At 43.5% G+C, this 13,362-nt stretch overlaps 1 protein-coding gene across 3 annotated transcripts in view; it reads left to right on the top strand.

Annotated features, from left to right (window-relative positions):
- LOC141261631 (3'-5' RNA helicase YTHDC2-like) overlaps window positions 1-13,362 on the top strand; it is a 190,200-nt gene that overhangs the window by 134,193 nt on the left and 42,645 nt on the right. For all 3 annotated transcript variants that reach the window (XM_073676231.1, XM_073676229.1, XM_073676230.1), the window contains 7 exons: window positions 703-881; window positions 5,824-5,920; window positions 6,457-6,544; window positions 6,634-6,714; window positions 8,070-8,152; window positions 9,928-10,033; window positions 11,776-11,895. In XM_073676231.1, the coding sequence (XP_073532332.1) occupies window positions 703-881; window positions 5,824-5,920; window positions 6,457-6,544; window positions 6,634-6,714; window positions 8,070-8,152; window positions 9,928-10,033; window positions 11,776-11,895 (754 nt within the window). The remainder of the gene's footprint in view (window positions 1-702; window positions 882-5,823; window positions 5,921-6,456; window positions 6,545-6,633; window positions 6,715-8,069; window positions 8,153-9,927; window positions 10,034-11,775; window positions 11,896-13,362) is intronic.

Here is a 13,362-nt window from a genome sequence, read left to right as displayed (position 1 = left end):
TATGTTGTCCCAACTAGTTGGGAGGTTTCTGACAGCTGTTATCTCTTCCACCTATAGCAATATAATAGTGAGCATGCATATGTGGGGAAGCTCGGATTTATTGCATCTAAAGCCCCCGAGTAACATAGCGAGATTGCTAGCGAGATCGCTGCTGAGTCACGGTTTTGGTGACGCAACAGCGCCCTCACCAGCGATGTCACGATGTGTGACACTTTGCAGCGATCAGGCCCCTGCTGTGAGGTCGCTGATCACTGCAAAATGTCCTGGACCATTTTTTGGTCTTTAACCTCCCGCTGGTCAGCACACATCGCTGTGTGCCCTCCCGCTCACCGTTGCAGAGTGGTAACCATGATAAACAGCGGGTTACTAAGTGCGCGTGTGCCCCTAGTAACCTGCTGTTTATCATGGTTACCAGCCTGCTCCTGCTTCAGCAGGCTGGTAACCAGGAGCAGAACATCGTGGAAAGATTCTTTCCACGATGTCGCTGCTCCCCTGATCGCTGGTGAGCCTGCCTGTTTGACAGCTCACCAGCGATCACATAGCGACGCAGCAACGATCCCTGACAGGTCGTATCGTTGTCAGGATCGCTGTAGCGTCGCTAAGTGTGACGGGGCCTTTAACCTGGTAGGTGATAGTGATCTGGATGTCACCACGTGCATTGTTCTGTATTATTGTTAATCTGTCCCTTTTCTCTTTGTGTAGCGCCCCCTTGGAGCCTGGCAGTCTAGATGAGAGTTCCCTGGTGCAGACGGAAAGCAGCAGCTTGACTGCGGAGGAACAAGAGCTTCTCAAAGCTTACCACTACAGTTTTGATGATGAAAAAGTGGACCTTGACCTAATAATGCATATTCTTTATAATATCTGCCAAAATTCTGACTCAGGTGCAGCAATTTTATTGCATAGAATTAAATTTAGCAACGATTAGTTTGCATTAAAGGGGTTGTCCACTACTTGGACAACTCCTTCCCAATAGCTATGTTCCTCCCTTGTAAAATAATAACACCTATACTCGCCTCCTTTGCCGGTGCTGTTCCAGTGGTGTCGTTATTGTCTCTCCCCGGCATCGTGAGACATTATGTTGCTCTCCCTTCCTCCGGATGTATGTGATTTATCTATAGGATAGGAGAGGAGAAGGAAGCCAGCACTGATTGGCTGCAAGGATCTCGTAACATAAGTGCACTGCTAACACAGCTGGAATGGCACTGTAGCTGAGAATATGTGTTAGGGTATGTGCACACGATGCAGAAATGCTCAAGATTTTTTCCTGAGCGTTTCTGCATCTCTCTGGCAGGAAAAAACGCATGCGGATTGTACATGCGGTTTCCTGCCAGGGACATGCGGAAATGAAGCGGTCTTCACTTTCATTTCCGCATGCGGGTTGACAAGCACTTCCCAAGCGATTTTAGCATCACTTGGAAAGTGCTTGTCAACTTCACACTCTATAAATCCATGCAACCGGCATGGATTTATATAGTGTGTGAATGTCAAAAAATAAAAAATAAATACATACTTTACCCTCTGATGGCCCCCGGTGTCCGGCTTCGCTCGGTCCCGGCTGCCGGCAGTGAAGACTTTAGGACCTTCCGACGTCAGCGTCACGTGACCCGTCACATGACTCTGACGTCAGCGAAGGTCCTTCTTCATTCAACCGCGAAGTGCGGGGAATCAAGCAGGAGCGCTGCGCGGGCCGTCAGAAGGTGAGAATATATATATTTTTTATTTTATTCTTTTTTTTTTTTAATGGTACCTGGGTCTGGATGAGAGTCCTCTCATCCACACCCGGGTACCATCCGCACATTAGACCGCATGAAAAGCGCATCAACATATACAGTGATGCGGATTCCATGCTGTCTAATGCAAGTCAATGGCGGCAAAAGAGCAGCGTTTCCGCAAAATTAATTGACATGATGCGGATTTTTGACCGCAGCGTTTACGCTGCGGAAAAATCCGCATCATGGGCACAGCACATGCGGATTTCAATTGGGGAACATTGCTGCCCTTCTACCATGCGTTTTTCATGCGTTTCCGCAACTGCAAAAACGCCGCGGAAACGCATGAAAAACGCATCGTGTGAACTCAGCCTTACTATTTTACAAGCCGGAAACAGGGATTGAGAAGGGGTTGTCTGAGGGTTTTCCCATCTCATTGAGATATGGCGCATTGTAAGGATAGTGACCTTTCCCGATCTTTGGGACTGTACTATTCATTCCCTGCACAGCTGCTTCTTGCCATTCAGATCTACAAGTAACTGCACCATGCCCCATTCAAGTTAATAGGGTCACGTCATTCTGCACCTCTCACAGCAAAGTGGCCAGTATACTGGTGCGAGGAAATATTCGGGAGGAAGGGAAGATGTAAATCTACTCCAATTGTTCTCTAAATCTTTAAGAGTCCCAGAGACTCATAATAAAGTGATGGTCCATCTTAGCTGTATTGTATAGAGACTTGCATTTGTATATAGTCTTCACAGGATTAGTATTCTCTGAATTTCAGGAATCTGGGCTTCATATTAGTAAGTTAATGATGGATAAGAAGTGCACATCCACTTCTTGCCTTTTATTGACATCTGGCATCTTTCCTCATATCTTAGGATATGATAGTGCTCGATTTCTGGCTCTCTTACCGATTGTAAGGAAGCGGGAAGTAGTGAAGAGACGCACGGGAGCATGACAGCAGGATCAGACTCCAAAGCGTTTGTTTGTAGTCTGTTACCATGGAGTTGCATCAGTCTGGATGGGAGTGGTAGGCAAATAACTAGGTTTAGGGTTCCTTATTGCAAAGATTATTTTTTACTAACTTATGTTAACAATAAAATGGTTACAAAACTTTGCAAAGCTTTTAATTTTGTTACAAACAGTATAAGCAGTAAAAAGTGCTTTTTCTTTTGAAATATCCAGGAAACCTACAATGGGGAAAATAAGTATTTGATACACTGCCGATTTTGCAAGTTTCCCACAAAGAATGGAGAGGTCTGTAATTTTTATCATAGGTACACTTCAACTGTGAGAGACAGAATCTAAAAATAAAATCCAGAAAATCACATTGTATGATTTTTACATAATTAATTAGCATTTTATTGCATGAAATAAGGATTTGATACAATAGAAAAACAGAGCTTACAGGGAACCTGTCATGTCGTATCTACTGTATACACTGCCCCCATTGCTTTGTTATTGATGCAGTGTGCATCACTAACAAGCTTTTTTCATTTAAATTGGTGGTATTATAATAATTTTATAACCTTTTATGTACTAGATCCTACCTACTCGTTTTCAGTCATAGGGGTGTGATTCTGCTATTCGGTCAGGGGCAACGCCGCATTCAGTCACTCCTGGCACTGCCCATGTATTTGAATATTGCTCCCGGCAAGTGCTATTAATGTGGCGCATGCGCATTTCTATATGTCCGGCCACTGGTCCGCACGTGCGCAGTGAGGTTACCAGCTTCACTGCGCATGCGCTATAATCCTCTGTTCCCTGCACGTGCATCACTAACAAAGCAATGGGGGCAGTGTAGATAGTAGCTAGGACTTACATGACAGGTTCCCTTTAATATTTGATACAGAAACCTTTGTTTGCAATTACAGAGGTCAGAAGTTTCCTGTAGTTCTTGACCAAGTTTGCAAATACTGCAGCAGGGATTTTGGCCCACGCCTCCATATAGATCTTTCAAGATTCGGAGCTGTCGCTGGGCAAATTTGAGTTTCAGCTCCCTTCTATTGGGTTCAGGTCTGGAGACTGGCTAGGCCACTCCAGGACCTTGAAATGCTTCTTATGGAACCATTCCTTAGTTGCACTGGCTGCGTATTTTGGGTCATTGTTATGCTGGAAGACCCAGCCACAACCCATCTTCGATACTCTTACTGAGGGAGGGAGGCCAAAATCTTGTGATACATGTATCGCAAGATTTTGGCCTCCCTCCCCATCCATCTTCCCTTCAATACGGTGCAGTCGTGCTGTCCCCTTGGCAGAAAAGCACCCTCAAAGTATGATGTTTCCCACACTATGCTTCACGGTTGGGACAGTAATCTTGGGGTTGTACTCATCCTTCTTCTTCCTCCAAACTCGGGGAGTGGAGTTAATACAAAAAGTTCTATTTTGGTCTCATCTGAGCACATGACCTTCTCCGATGCCGCCTCTGGATCATCCAGATGGTCATTGGTGAGCTTCAAACCCTCCTGGACATATGCTCGCGTGAGCAGGGGGGTACCTTGCATGCCCATCAGGATTTTAATCCATGACGGCGCAGTGTGTTACTATCGGTAGTGTTTGAGACTGTGGTTCCAGCTGTCTTCAGGTCATTGATGAGGTCCTCCCATGTAGTTCTGGGCTGATTCCTGACTTTTCTCAGGATCATCCTTACCCCATGAGGTGAGATCGTACATGGAGCCCCAGACCGAAGAAGATTGACAGTCATCTTGTGTTTCTTCTATTTTCTAATAATTGTGCCAACAATTGTTGCCTTCTCACCAAGCTGCTGCCTATTGTCTTGTAGCCCATCTCAGCCTTGTGCAGGTAAAACATTTTGTTCCTGGTGTCCTTAGACAGCTCTTTGGTCTTGGCCATGGTGGAGAGCTTGGAGTGTGATTGAGTGTGTGGACAGGTGTCTTTTTTATACCGGTAACGAGTTCAAACAGGTGCGATTAATGCATGTTATGAGTGCAGAGTAGGAGGGCTTCTTAAAGAAAAACTAACAGGTCAGTGAGAGTCAGAATTCTTGCAAATTAATTATTTAAAAATCATGCAATGTGGTTTTCTGGTTTTTATTTTTAGATTCTGTCTCATAGTTGAAGTGAACCTATGATAAAAATTACAGACCTCTCCATTCTTTGTAGGTGGGAAAACTTGGCAGTGTATCAAATATTTATTTTCCCCACTGTATATAATAATATAATAATAATTTTTATTTCTATAGCACCAACATATTCCGCAGCACTTTACATTTTAGAGGGGACTTGTACTGACAATAAAAGACATTACAGAATAACAATAATCACATAAATCAACAGATACCATAAGGAGTGAGGACCCTGCTCGCAAGCTTACAATCTATATATGATTTTACAACAATGGAAGAGATTGAAAGAGTGTAAATGGGAGAGAGAGTCCATTTAAAACTCCACTCCTTTTTTCCCCCCACTTCTATTCTAAGGTCCCTACCCCTACTCTTATACTTACTGTCCAGCGTCTTCACCTTTTTTCTCCTCTGCTCCCATCCCACGGTGCCATCTTGTGACCGCAAGTTCTGACTGGCCGGAAGTCAAACGTTACGTCACAAGCTCTCAGTGCAAGTCTATGAGAGCCAGAACAAAGCTATCGTAGACTTGTATTGAGTTGTGACCTCCAGCTCACTCAATGAAACACTGGAGCGATCCCGCAGGTCACAAAACTGCCGGAGAATGACAGAAGCGGCGGTGAAAAAAGATGAAGACGGCGGCAGGTAAGTATGAGGCTGTGCAGGGGCCTTAGATTAGAATCACCACTCCAGTGGTAAAATAAAAAAATAAAAAAACGCTGGAGTGGTGCTCCTTGTGGGTCATAGATTCACTTTATTTATTTGATCTTGGGCTACAACTAATTCCAGGAATGATGGTCTTTAGATTATACCCCTTTGCCATTGATCAGAGATTTTCTGGAAATTTGACATATCTAAGCTAAAGTCCGTTCAGATCAGCGACAGTGAGGATGTAATGGTTGCATCTAATTTGTAATCCCTGAACTATCTAAGGGCTTGTGGGGCAATAGTATTTGAATTCTTCTGTATTAAAATGCTTCATTTTTCTTAATTTTAATATCGGTTGATTAGCTAATTTCTGTTTTTTAGGGGCTGTACTAATATTTCTCCCAGGGTATGATGAAATAGTAGGACTACGAGATCGTATCTTGTACGATGACAAGAGGTTTTCTGAAAATTCTCACAGGTAAATGATGTTTCCTATTTTACATTGTCAGGCAATATAGACAGTAATAATGCAAAAACCTTAAATGTTCCTGGGATAACATTATCAGATTAAATAGACTGTCCAGGACATTAAATTGTATCATGGAATATTAGTGGATACCATTTTATTATTGAGCTTGATATATAAATGATATGTAGTAGAGATGGTGCAAATTGACTGGCAGGACCTGGTCCAGCAACCACAGCAATTACCTGTGGATCCTGGGTGGGAGCCCTGCAAACCGCATCTTACCTGATAGTATCCTTGTATCTTCTTTTGATTAGTTGGCCTGGCAAGACGTCATTGTTGCAGTATGACGCATTTGTGATGTTGGGGCAGGCTGGCTAATCAAAAGAAGAGCTGCAGGTAGGAGGGCTACTGCCTGGCGGCCATAGGTTACTCACGTGGACCCTGGACTTGATCCTTTAAATTGATTTGCACCTTCTCTACTAGCTCATGTGGCGAGAGATAAATATTACAGACTGGTTACAGGTCAGGTTTTATGCTTTTTATAGGTATCAAATATTCATGCTGCACTCAAACATGCAAACTACTGACCAGAAGAAGGTTTTGAAGAACCCGCCAGTTGGTGTTCGTAAAATTGTACGTTGAAGATTACATGGATATAACATATGGCTTGAAAGTGTGAAACCTACAGTAGTGGGAACTTTCATTATTTGTATGTTTTGTAGATACTGTCAACCAACATTGCAGAAACCAGCATTACAGTAAATGATGTTGTGTTTGTGATTGACTCTGGAAAAGTGAAGGAGGTAAGCATTGCTGGGAGAAATTGTATTACGAGAGGCATATTATCATACAGTGGTGAGCACAGTGTATCAGGATTGTTTTGTATTGTGCTACAACTTTTACTGTTAACAGCACCATTCTCTCATTGTGTTTGTTTGTATATTCATTAATATACACTAATACACACTGTACATCAGAAGCATGAACTCCACTATTGCTACAAACGCAAAAAAAGTGAGTTACTTGGTCCACATTTTGATCAAAGTGTGTATGCCCATTTACCAACGACAAGGTAACCTCTTTCAGTTGAGACCCTAATTTTACAGACTCTCCTCTCTATGTATCTTGGTCTCTAATAAAATGTGGAACAGTATGACCCAGATTTGCTTTGCTCTGATTTAAAACTAGTCTTTATTTCCTGCATTGTGTATATTGATGCTGCACTTGTCAGCAGAAGTGATCAGAGGAGCTTCTTATTCCAAGGGAAAATAGTGTAAATTCCTCAGATCTAAAAATTAATTGGTAGACCGACCGTATGACTGTAGAGACCACTATTGTAAACACAGCATATTCTGCCACCGATGTACATAGGTGAGATGTGTTGGAGGAATGTGAGCATGGATCTCTATTCAAGCAGTGGTAGATATTTTACTCGCCATCCTCTCCTCTCTTGCCTCACTAGCTGCATGTCGATCATGGGTGTCAAACTCAAGAATTCGGCCCACCATGTCATTCTATGCTGCCCGTGAGGCCAGGATACACTTCAACACTGCTCCGATCATCTCTCCATATGGGAATAGTGAAGAGCCTGTCGAAGCAGTGTGAAATGTGCGCCGGAGCTCAAAATCTAGGACTGCAGCCACCACCTATGCTGCCACCACCCCCTCTACTAAGCACTGGCTGCATTCTACATCGACACAGCCATATAATCAATATCTTCCAAACTGAAAGCATTATATATAAGTTACGTCTAAGATGGCCAATATTTTTGAATTGGAGCAGACACAGCCAGTACTTGGCATAGGGAGCAGTCCATCTTGGACTCGGGGTATGGCACAGCTCTCTTATCCCCTCTACCCACGGACAACGCTCTTGGCCCCGCTACCCAGGGACAGCTGTCCTATAGCCTTTAAACACAAGCTCAGGAAATTACATTTGTAGATTAGTGCACACAATAAAATGATTCTTGATTTCCCATTAAATAATTAACCTTTTTCTTTAAGTTACGTATTTCAATAAATGACTCCTAGTTCTAGAAAAGCTTAGACAGATACTGGACTAAGTACTCGCTGAGCAAACATGTGAAACCATATAGATGGACTCTTATCCTACTAGTGAGAAATACCAGTGTTCCTGATTATTTATCTTTGTTTTTCAGAAATCTTATGATGCTATAAACCATGTGACAATGCTTAAAATGGTTTGGATTTCTAAAGCCAGTGCTATTCAAAGGAAAGGAAGGTATTTTATTCTGTACCATTACAGGTGGATAGAATCTCGAATCCTGCTTAGCAGGGTTGAAAGAGACCATTCATTTATAGGAGTTTTCCAGGATCATAATATTTTTGGCCTATCACCAATCACCTGTTTAAAGGGCAGTGTCACTGGTATGAGCATTGCAGCCTACTCAGCTTATAAACCTCTGTTTACCTGCAAGCCATCTACTTGTTAGCAGAGCTGCAGGGAATTGTAGCATTGTCCCATTTACATTAATAAGACAACACTTCAGTACCTTCACCGCTGCTATATAATAATAAGCCATCCATATTCTGATCCTGGAAAACCCCTTGTTAGTTTTTTTTTTCTTATTCTTGATAAAAAGAAAGTGAAAACAAAACTGCATGTGGGGTCAGAATTCTTAAAAAAAACTCTTCCTGTCTCCAAATATTCCATTAAGTCATTATGTATAAATCATTATTAACTAGTTCTCATTACTGCACTGCCATTTTATGTCTTAATAGGCCGGGCCTCTTTCCATTAGAACATGGAAAGGCAATGATTATTCACACAGGGATTGTGATCCTGGGGTTAACTCTGCCTAGCAGAGATGTAGCTGAGGAAATTGAGTGTTACCAGTGTTTGCTGCCCCAATTCTTTACTTGCTGCAGTCAAAACGACCGCAGCAAGTGAAGGGTGTGACAGTGGCAGATTGATGATTGCTATGGGAACCAGAGACCCAACAATGGCCTCCATGTCTACCATAGATCAAAGCCTAATAGGCCATGCCAGAGGCAGGCTGTCAGTGTAACACTTGACAGGATGGATAATGCTGTGTACTACCTTTTGTAGTACAATGCAACAGCATTATCCGTACAATCATGTGTTCAAGTCTACTTATGGGACTATAAAACATTTAAAAATGTTTTAAGTGTTGAAAGAAAAAAGTAAAAGATAATAATATTTAGATTAAAAAAATCATTTATTTTAATAAAAATCAAAAACCTAAAAAAATACATATCTGGTATCACTGTATCCATAAGGACCAGTACAATAAAAATATTTCTTTACTCATTCCACAAGGTGAATACCACAAAAAAAAGTCAAATATGTAACTAAAGCAAAATTGACATTTTTGTTAATTTTACCTCCCATAAAATGAAATAAAAAATGATTGTAGTGACTTATGCACCCCAAAATGGCTGAGCCCCTCCGCATGCCCGGCAGATAGTGACTGTGTCATTTAGTCAGGATCTGCGTTTAATAGCCGTTGGGCAAGCCAATCTCTGCCCGCTGCTGTTAACCATATGAATGCCACTGTCAATGTATGACAGAGGCTTTTAAAGCGCATGACTGGGGAGCACACACCATTCCATGTGCCCATCATAACCCCCGTGATGTGTGCCAATGGGTTGCTATGACACATGAAATGGCTATATGTGTCTGCTATTATGGTTCTCCATTGAAACCCAGCCTGTAGCTGGGACTGATTATAGTTAAAGGACCGTTGTATATCTATCCATTATGTGATCACGTGCCCCCTATTCCCTGCTGGTAGACATGGAAGGTAATCTCTTTTCGTACATGTTAGAATGTATAGAAATCAATTGACCCGTTTATACCCAAGGCAGCTGTGAATGTCAGACAAGCCTGTGGAGGTATGGATTGTATATGTGATATATAGGGTTAGAAACTGTTGTATGCTTCCTCTTCCGTGATAGACTACATCTTGATCAGGCTGTAAATCATAAGTTTGCTACTTTGTGCTCTGATCAGTTTTGTCATCCAATGTGTTTCAGGGCTGGTCGTTGCCGTCCTGGAGTCAGTTTCCGCCTGTTCAGCAGACTTCGTTTTCGGAACATGTTGGAGTTCCAGACCCCTGAACTACTGCGAATGCCGCTTCACGTAAGAGTCACTGTACACGAGTCATGGATACATGTTCTAATAAAGCACTACAGTTTTCATGTAGAAGGAGTCTGCCTAAATATGTTGTAACTTTGCAAACACAATGGTGTACTTTTGGTCCATCTTGACTCCTGTAGTATATTTCTGAGAAGCATTTGTAGTACTGCAGGCTTCAATGCTGAAAATCCTAAATCTCCCAGCCTTCTCAGCCTTCTCAGTGTCTGAACTGAGCTTGCTCGGTGATTTATTGCAGTCTGGGAAATATAGGCCCTGATTCATCAAAGCATTTATGCCAGAACACAGGCATAAATCGCTGTGAAAAGTCACAAAAGTCTTGTGCAACAAGTTTAGTGACTTTTAGCATTTTTACGTCAATATGAAGCAGAAAGAGCCGGGGCGGGATTTGGCGTTCCTACACTCTACCGTTAAAATCAGTAAAAGTGCTGGCGTTTTATGACTCGCCCCCTGGGCCGTGGGGTACCCGGAACCGGGCCTTCTAGTGTACGGTGCTGATGGGGGTAGTAGTGGCAACCCGATCCCGTGGCTCAGGGCGGTCAGACCAAATGTTGTGGCAGTCTATTTATAGAATTTGAATGTCCGACTACGCCACCCGTGGATTGCGGTCAGAGATAACCGCCGCTGCAAGGCAGACCGCTGAGGCTGGTGTTAGTGTGCAGCACAGGGGTAGGATAACTTCCCACTGGTAGAGTGTAGCCTCAGGGCAATGTAGGTGGATGCTGGGGGTGATGGTGCAGGCGCAGCATAAATCACACAGAGTCCAATGATGCAGTCCAGGGTCTTTTACTCACAGTTGATATCCAAGTCACTTCTGTCAGCAAGGACTGCCCGAGCCGTGCTGCGTCCACCCGGTGAGGAGCTCAGTAAACCCCCAGGCAATTCAGGAGTATGGCACAGGACCCCCTTCTGTCCTTTCTCTGACTTCTCGTGCCCCACCAGTGTACTGACTTCTGTCCAGCTACCGCAGACCGTGTCGGGCAAGCGTTGGCCTTCACTTCCCGCTATCCTATATGGTGCCTTCCTAGCAGGTTTAGCGGGGGGTCGCACTAATAAATGGTCACACCTTCCGGTTCTTGGCTGAGGGTAGATTCGCCTCCACCAATTTAGGGATCCGGTACCTTTCCACGGCCTGACCCTTTCACCTGGTATAATGGGGTTTGCAACGGTTGCTGTCCTTTCTGCACTCTTAGGGTCCCGTCTGCCTTCTTGTTTCTGGAGCCCTTCCACTCCTCTGTCTCTTCTCCTTCCTTCCTTCTACTTCTCCTCTTCTCTATAGGTGCAAACGCAGATGATTTTTCGTCCGGTTCTCCAGCTGTGGTTTACAGTACCAGCGTTGTGTATGACATTTGTACAGATCTTATGCACATTCTATGGAGTGAACAGCTGTGAGGTTCATTGCAGCATTCCCCGCATAAGAATTTCTTCATGGAATCATACCCTTATACGTATCTGAAGAAAATAGATCTGCAACTGCATTATCAAGGCTTAGCTAGTCTCTTAGGAATGTTTGTTAACAAGCTTGTTTACAGTTATTGATGACAATGAGAAGCTGAATTGTGAATGCAGCTCTGGGTAACAACACAGTAACTGAATACAAAATGGGTCATATAAATTGCTGCTTAATGTAGAACATATAGATTATTCTGTAAAATGGTGTCAAATACTTTGAATTGGTTTTCTATATTAGGTCAGTCAAACTATCTACATTTTTTTTTTATTCAAAGGAGCTTTGCTTGCATACAAAATTGCTGGCACCAATAAACTGTCCGATTGCTGATTTCTTAATGAAAGCTCCCGAGCCACCACCAGCTTTAATTGTTCGCAATGCAGTGCTGATGCTAAAGGTGAGTAAAATATGATGTAGGTAGATTGCAATATTGTGCCCTTATATAGACTATTTCCCATAATGCCAGAGTATCATTATAATAATAATCCTGCTTCTATCTAATGGCAGCCATTGATAGATCAGTGATTTAGAGTTGCTGTCCCCGCATGTGTACAGCCAAGTCTCAGTGTCTCCTTTGTGATGTGTATAAAACAGTCTCAGTGTCTCCCATGTAATATTTGTACAGCAGTCTCAGTATCTCCTATGTGATGTACAAACAGCAGTCTCAGTAGTGTTTCCTATGCGATCTACTGTATTTTTTGGACTATAAGACACACGTAGGTTTTAGAGGAGGAAAAAAAATGAAGCAAAAAGCGGTATACATGGCTCCCAGTCCAGGTATGCATGTCAAACCCACCCCCCTCAAACCAGGAATACATGGCACCCCATCCCCATCCTGGTATACACGGCCCCCTCATCCCCACCCTGGTGTGCATGGCCCCCTCATCCCCATCCTGGTATACATGGCCTCCATCCCATCCCCATCCTGGTATACATGGCCTCCATCCCATCCCCATCCTGGTATGCGTGGCCCCCTCATCCTGGTATATATGGCACCCCCCAGAGCTGCGTCCTGTTCTTCTGCCAGCAGCTGACCTCAGCGTGTAAGCAGGGCATGATGTCACTGCAATGCGCTCTCGCATTCCAAAATCAGCTGCCAGAATATTCACTGCTCCCCATACCCATGGGCATAGGGAGCAGTGAATATTCATTCTTTTTAATACCCGGCACACTGATAGCCGCAGGCTTCCTGCAGCGGCAGGCGGTCAAGTGTGCCCGCTGTTAAAGAAAATGTATATTCACTGCTCCCCACGCTCATGGGCTTGTGGAGCAGTGAATATTCAGCACTGCTGCCTTGGAACGCTGGGGTCCTGGGTTCAAATCCCACCAAGGGCAACATCTGCAAGGAGTTTGTATGTTCTCCCCGTGTTTGCGTGGGTTTCCCCCGGGTTCTCCGGTTTCCTCCCACACTCCAAAGACGTACTGATAGGGAATGTAGATTGTGAGCCCCAATGGGGACAGTGCCGATAATGTATGTAAATTGTCTGAATTGTAAAGCGCTGCGGAATATGTTGGCGCTATATAAATAAAAAGATTATTATTATTATATTTATATTCTTTAAAAGCGAGCACAGGGTTAGCTGCAGCAGCTGGCTCCTCCCTCCTGTGACCCGCTCCTCCACCGCTGCAGTTACCCCTCCCCCACCACAGCCAGAACCATAATGTACATCTGGACTATAAGAGAAACCCCCACTTTCCTCCAAAATTTTGGAGGTAAAAAATGCGTCTTATAGTCTGAAAAATACGGTGTGTACAGCAGTCTCATTATATCCTATGTGATGTATGTACAGCAGTCTCAGTGTCTCCTATGTGATGTATACAGCAGAGTCTCAGTGTCTTATGTGATATATATATACAGCAGTTT

This window comes from Phyllobates terribilis, unplaced genomic scaffold (genome assembly GCF_046119375.1).
Source record: "Phyllobates terribilis strain yellow unplaced genomic scaffold, ASM4611937v1 Scaffold_1__5_contigs__length_1240528914, whole genome shotgun sequence".
Taxonomy (NCBI): domain Eukaryota; kingdom Metazoa; phylum Chordata; class Amphibia; order Anura; family Dendrobatidae; genus Phyllobates; species Phyllobates terribilis.
Note: the sequence above shows the minus strand (reverse complement) of the source record. Positions and strands in the feature narration are given on the sequence as shown.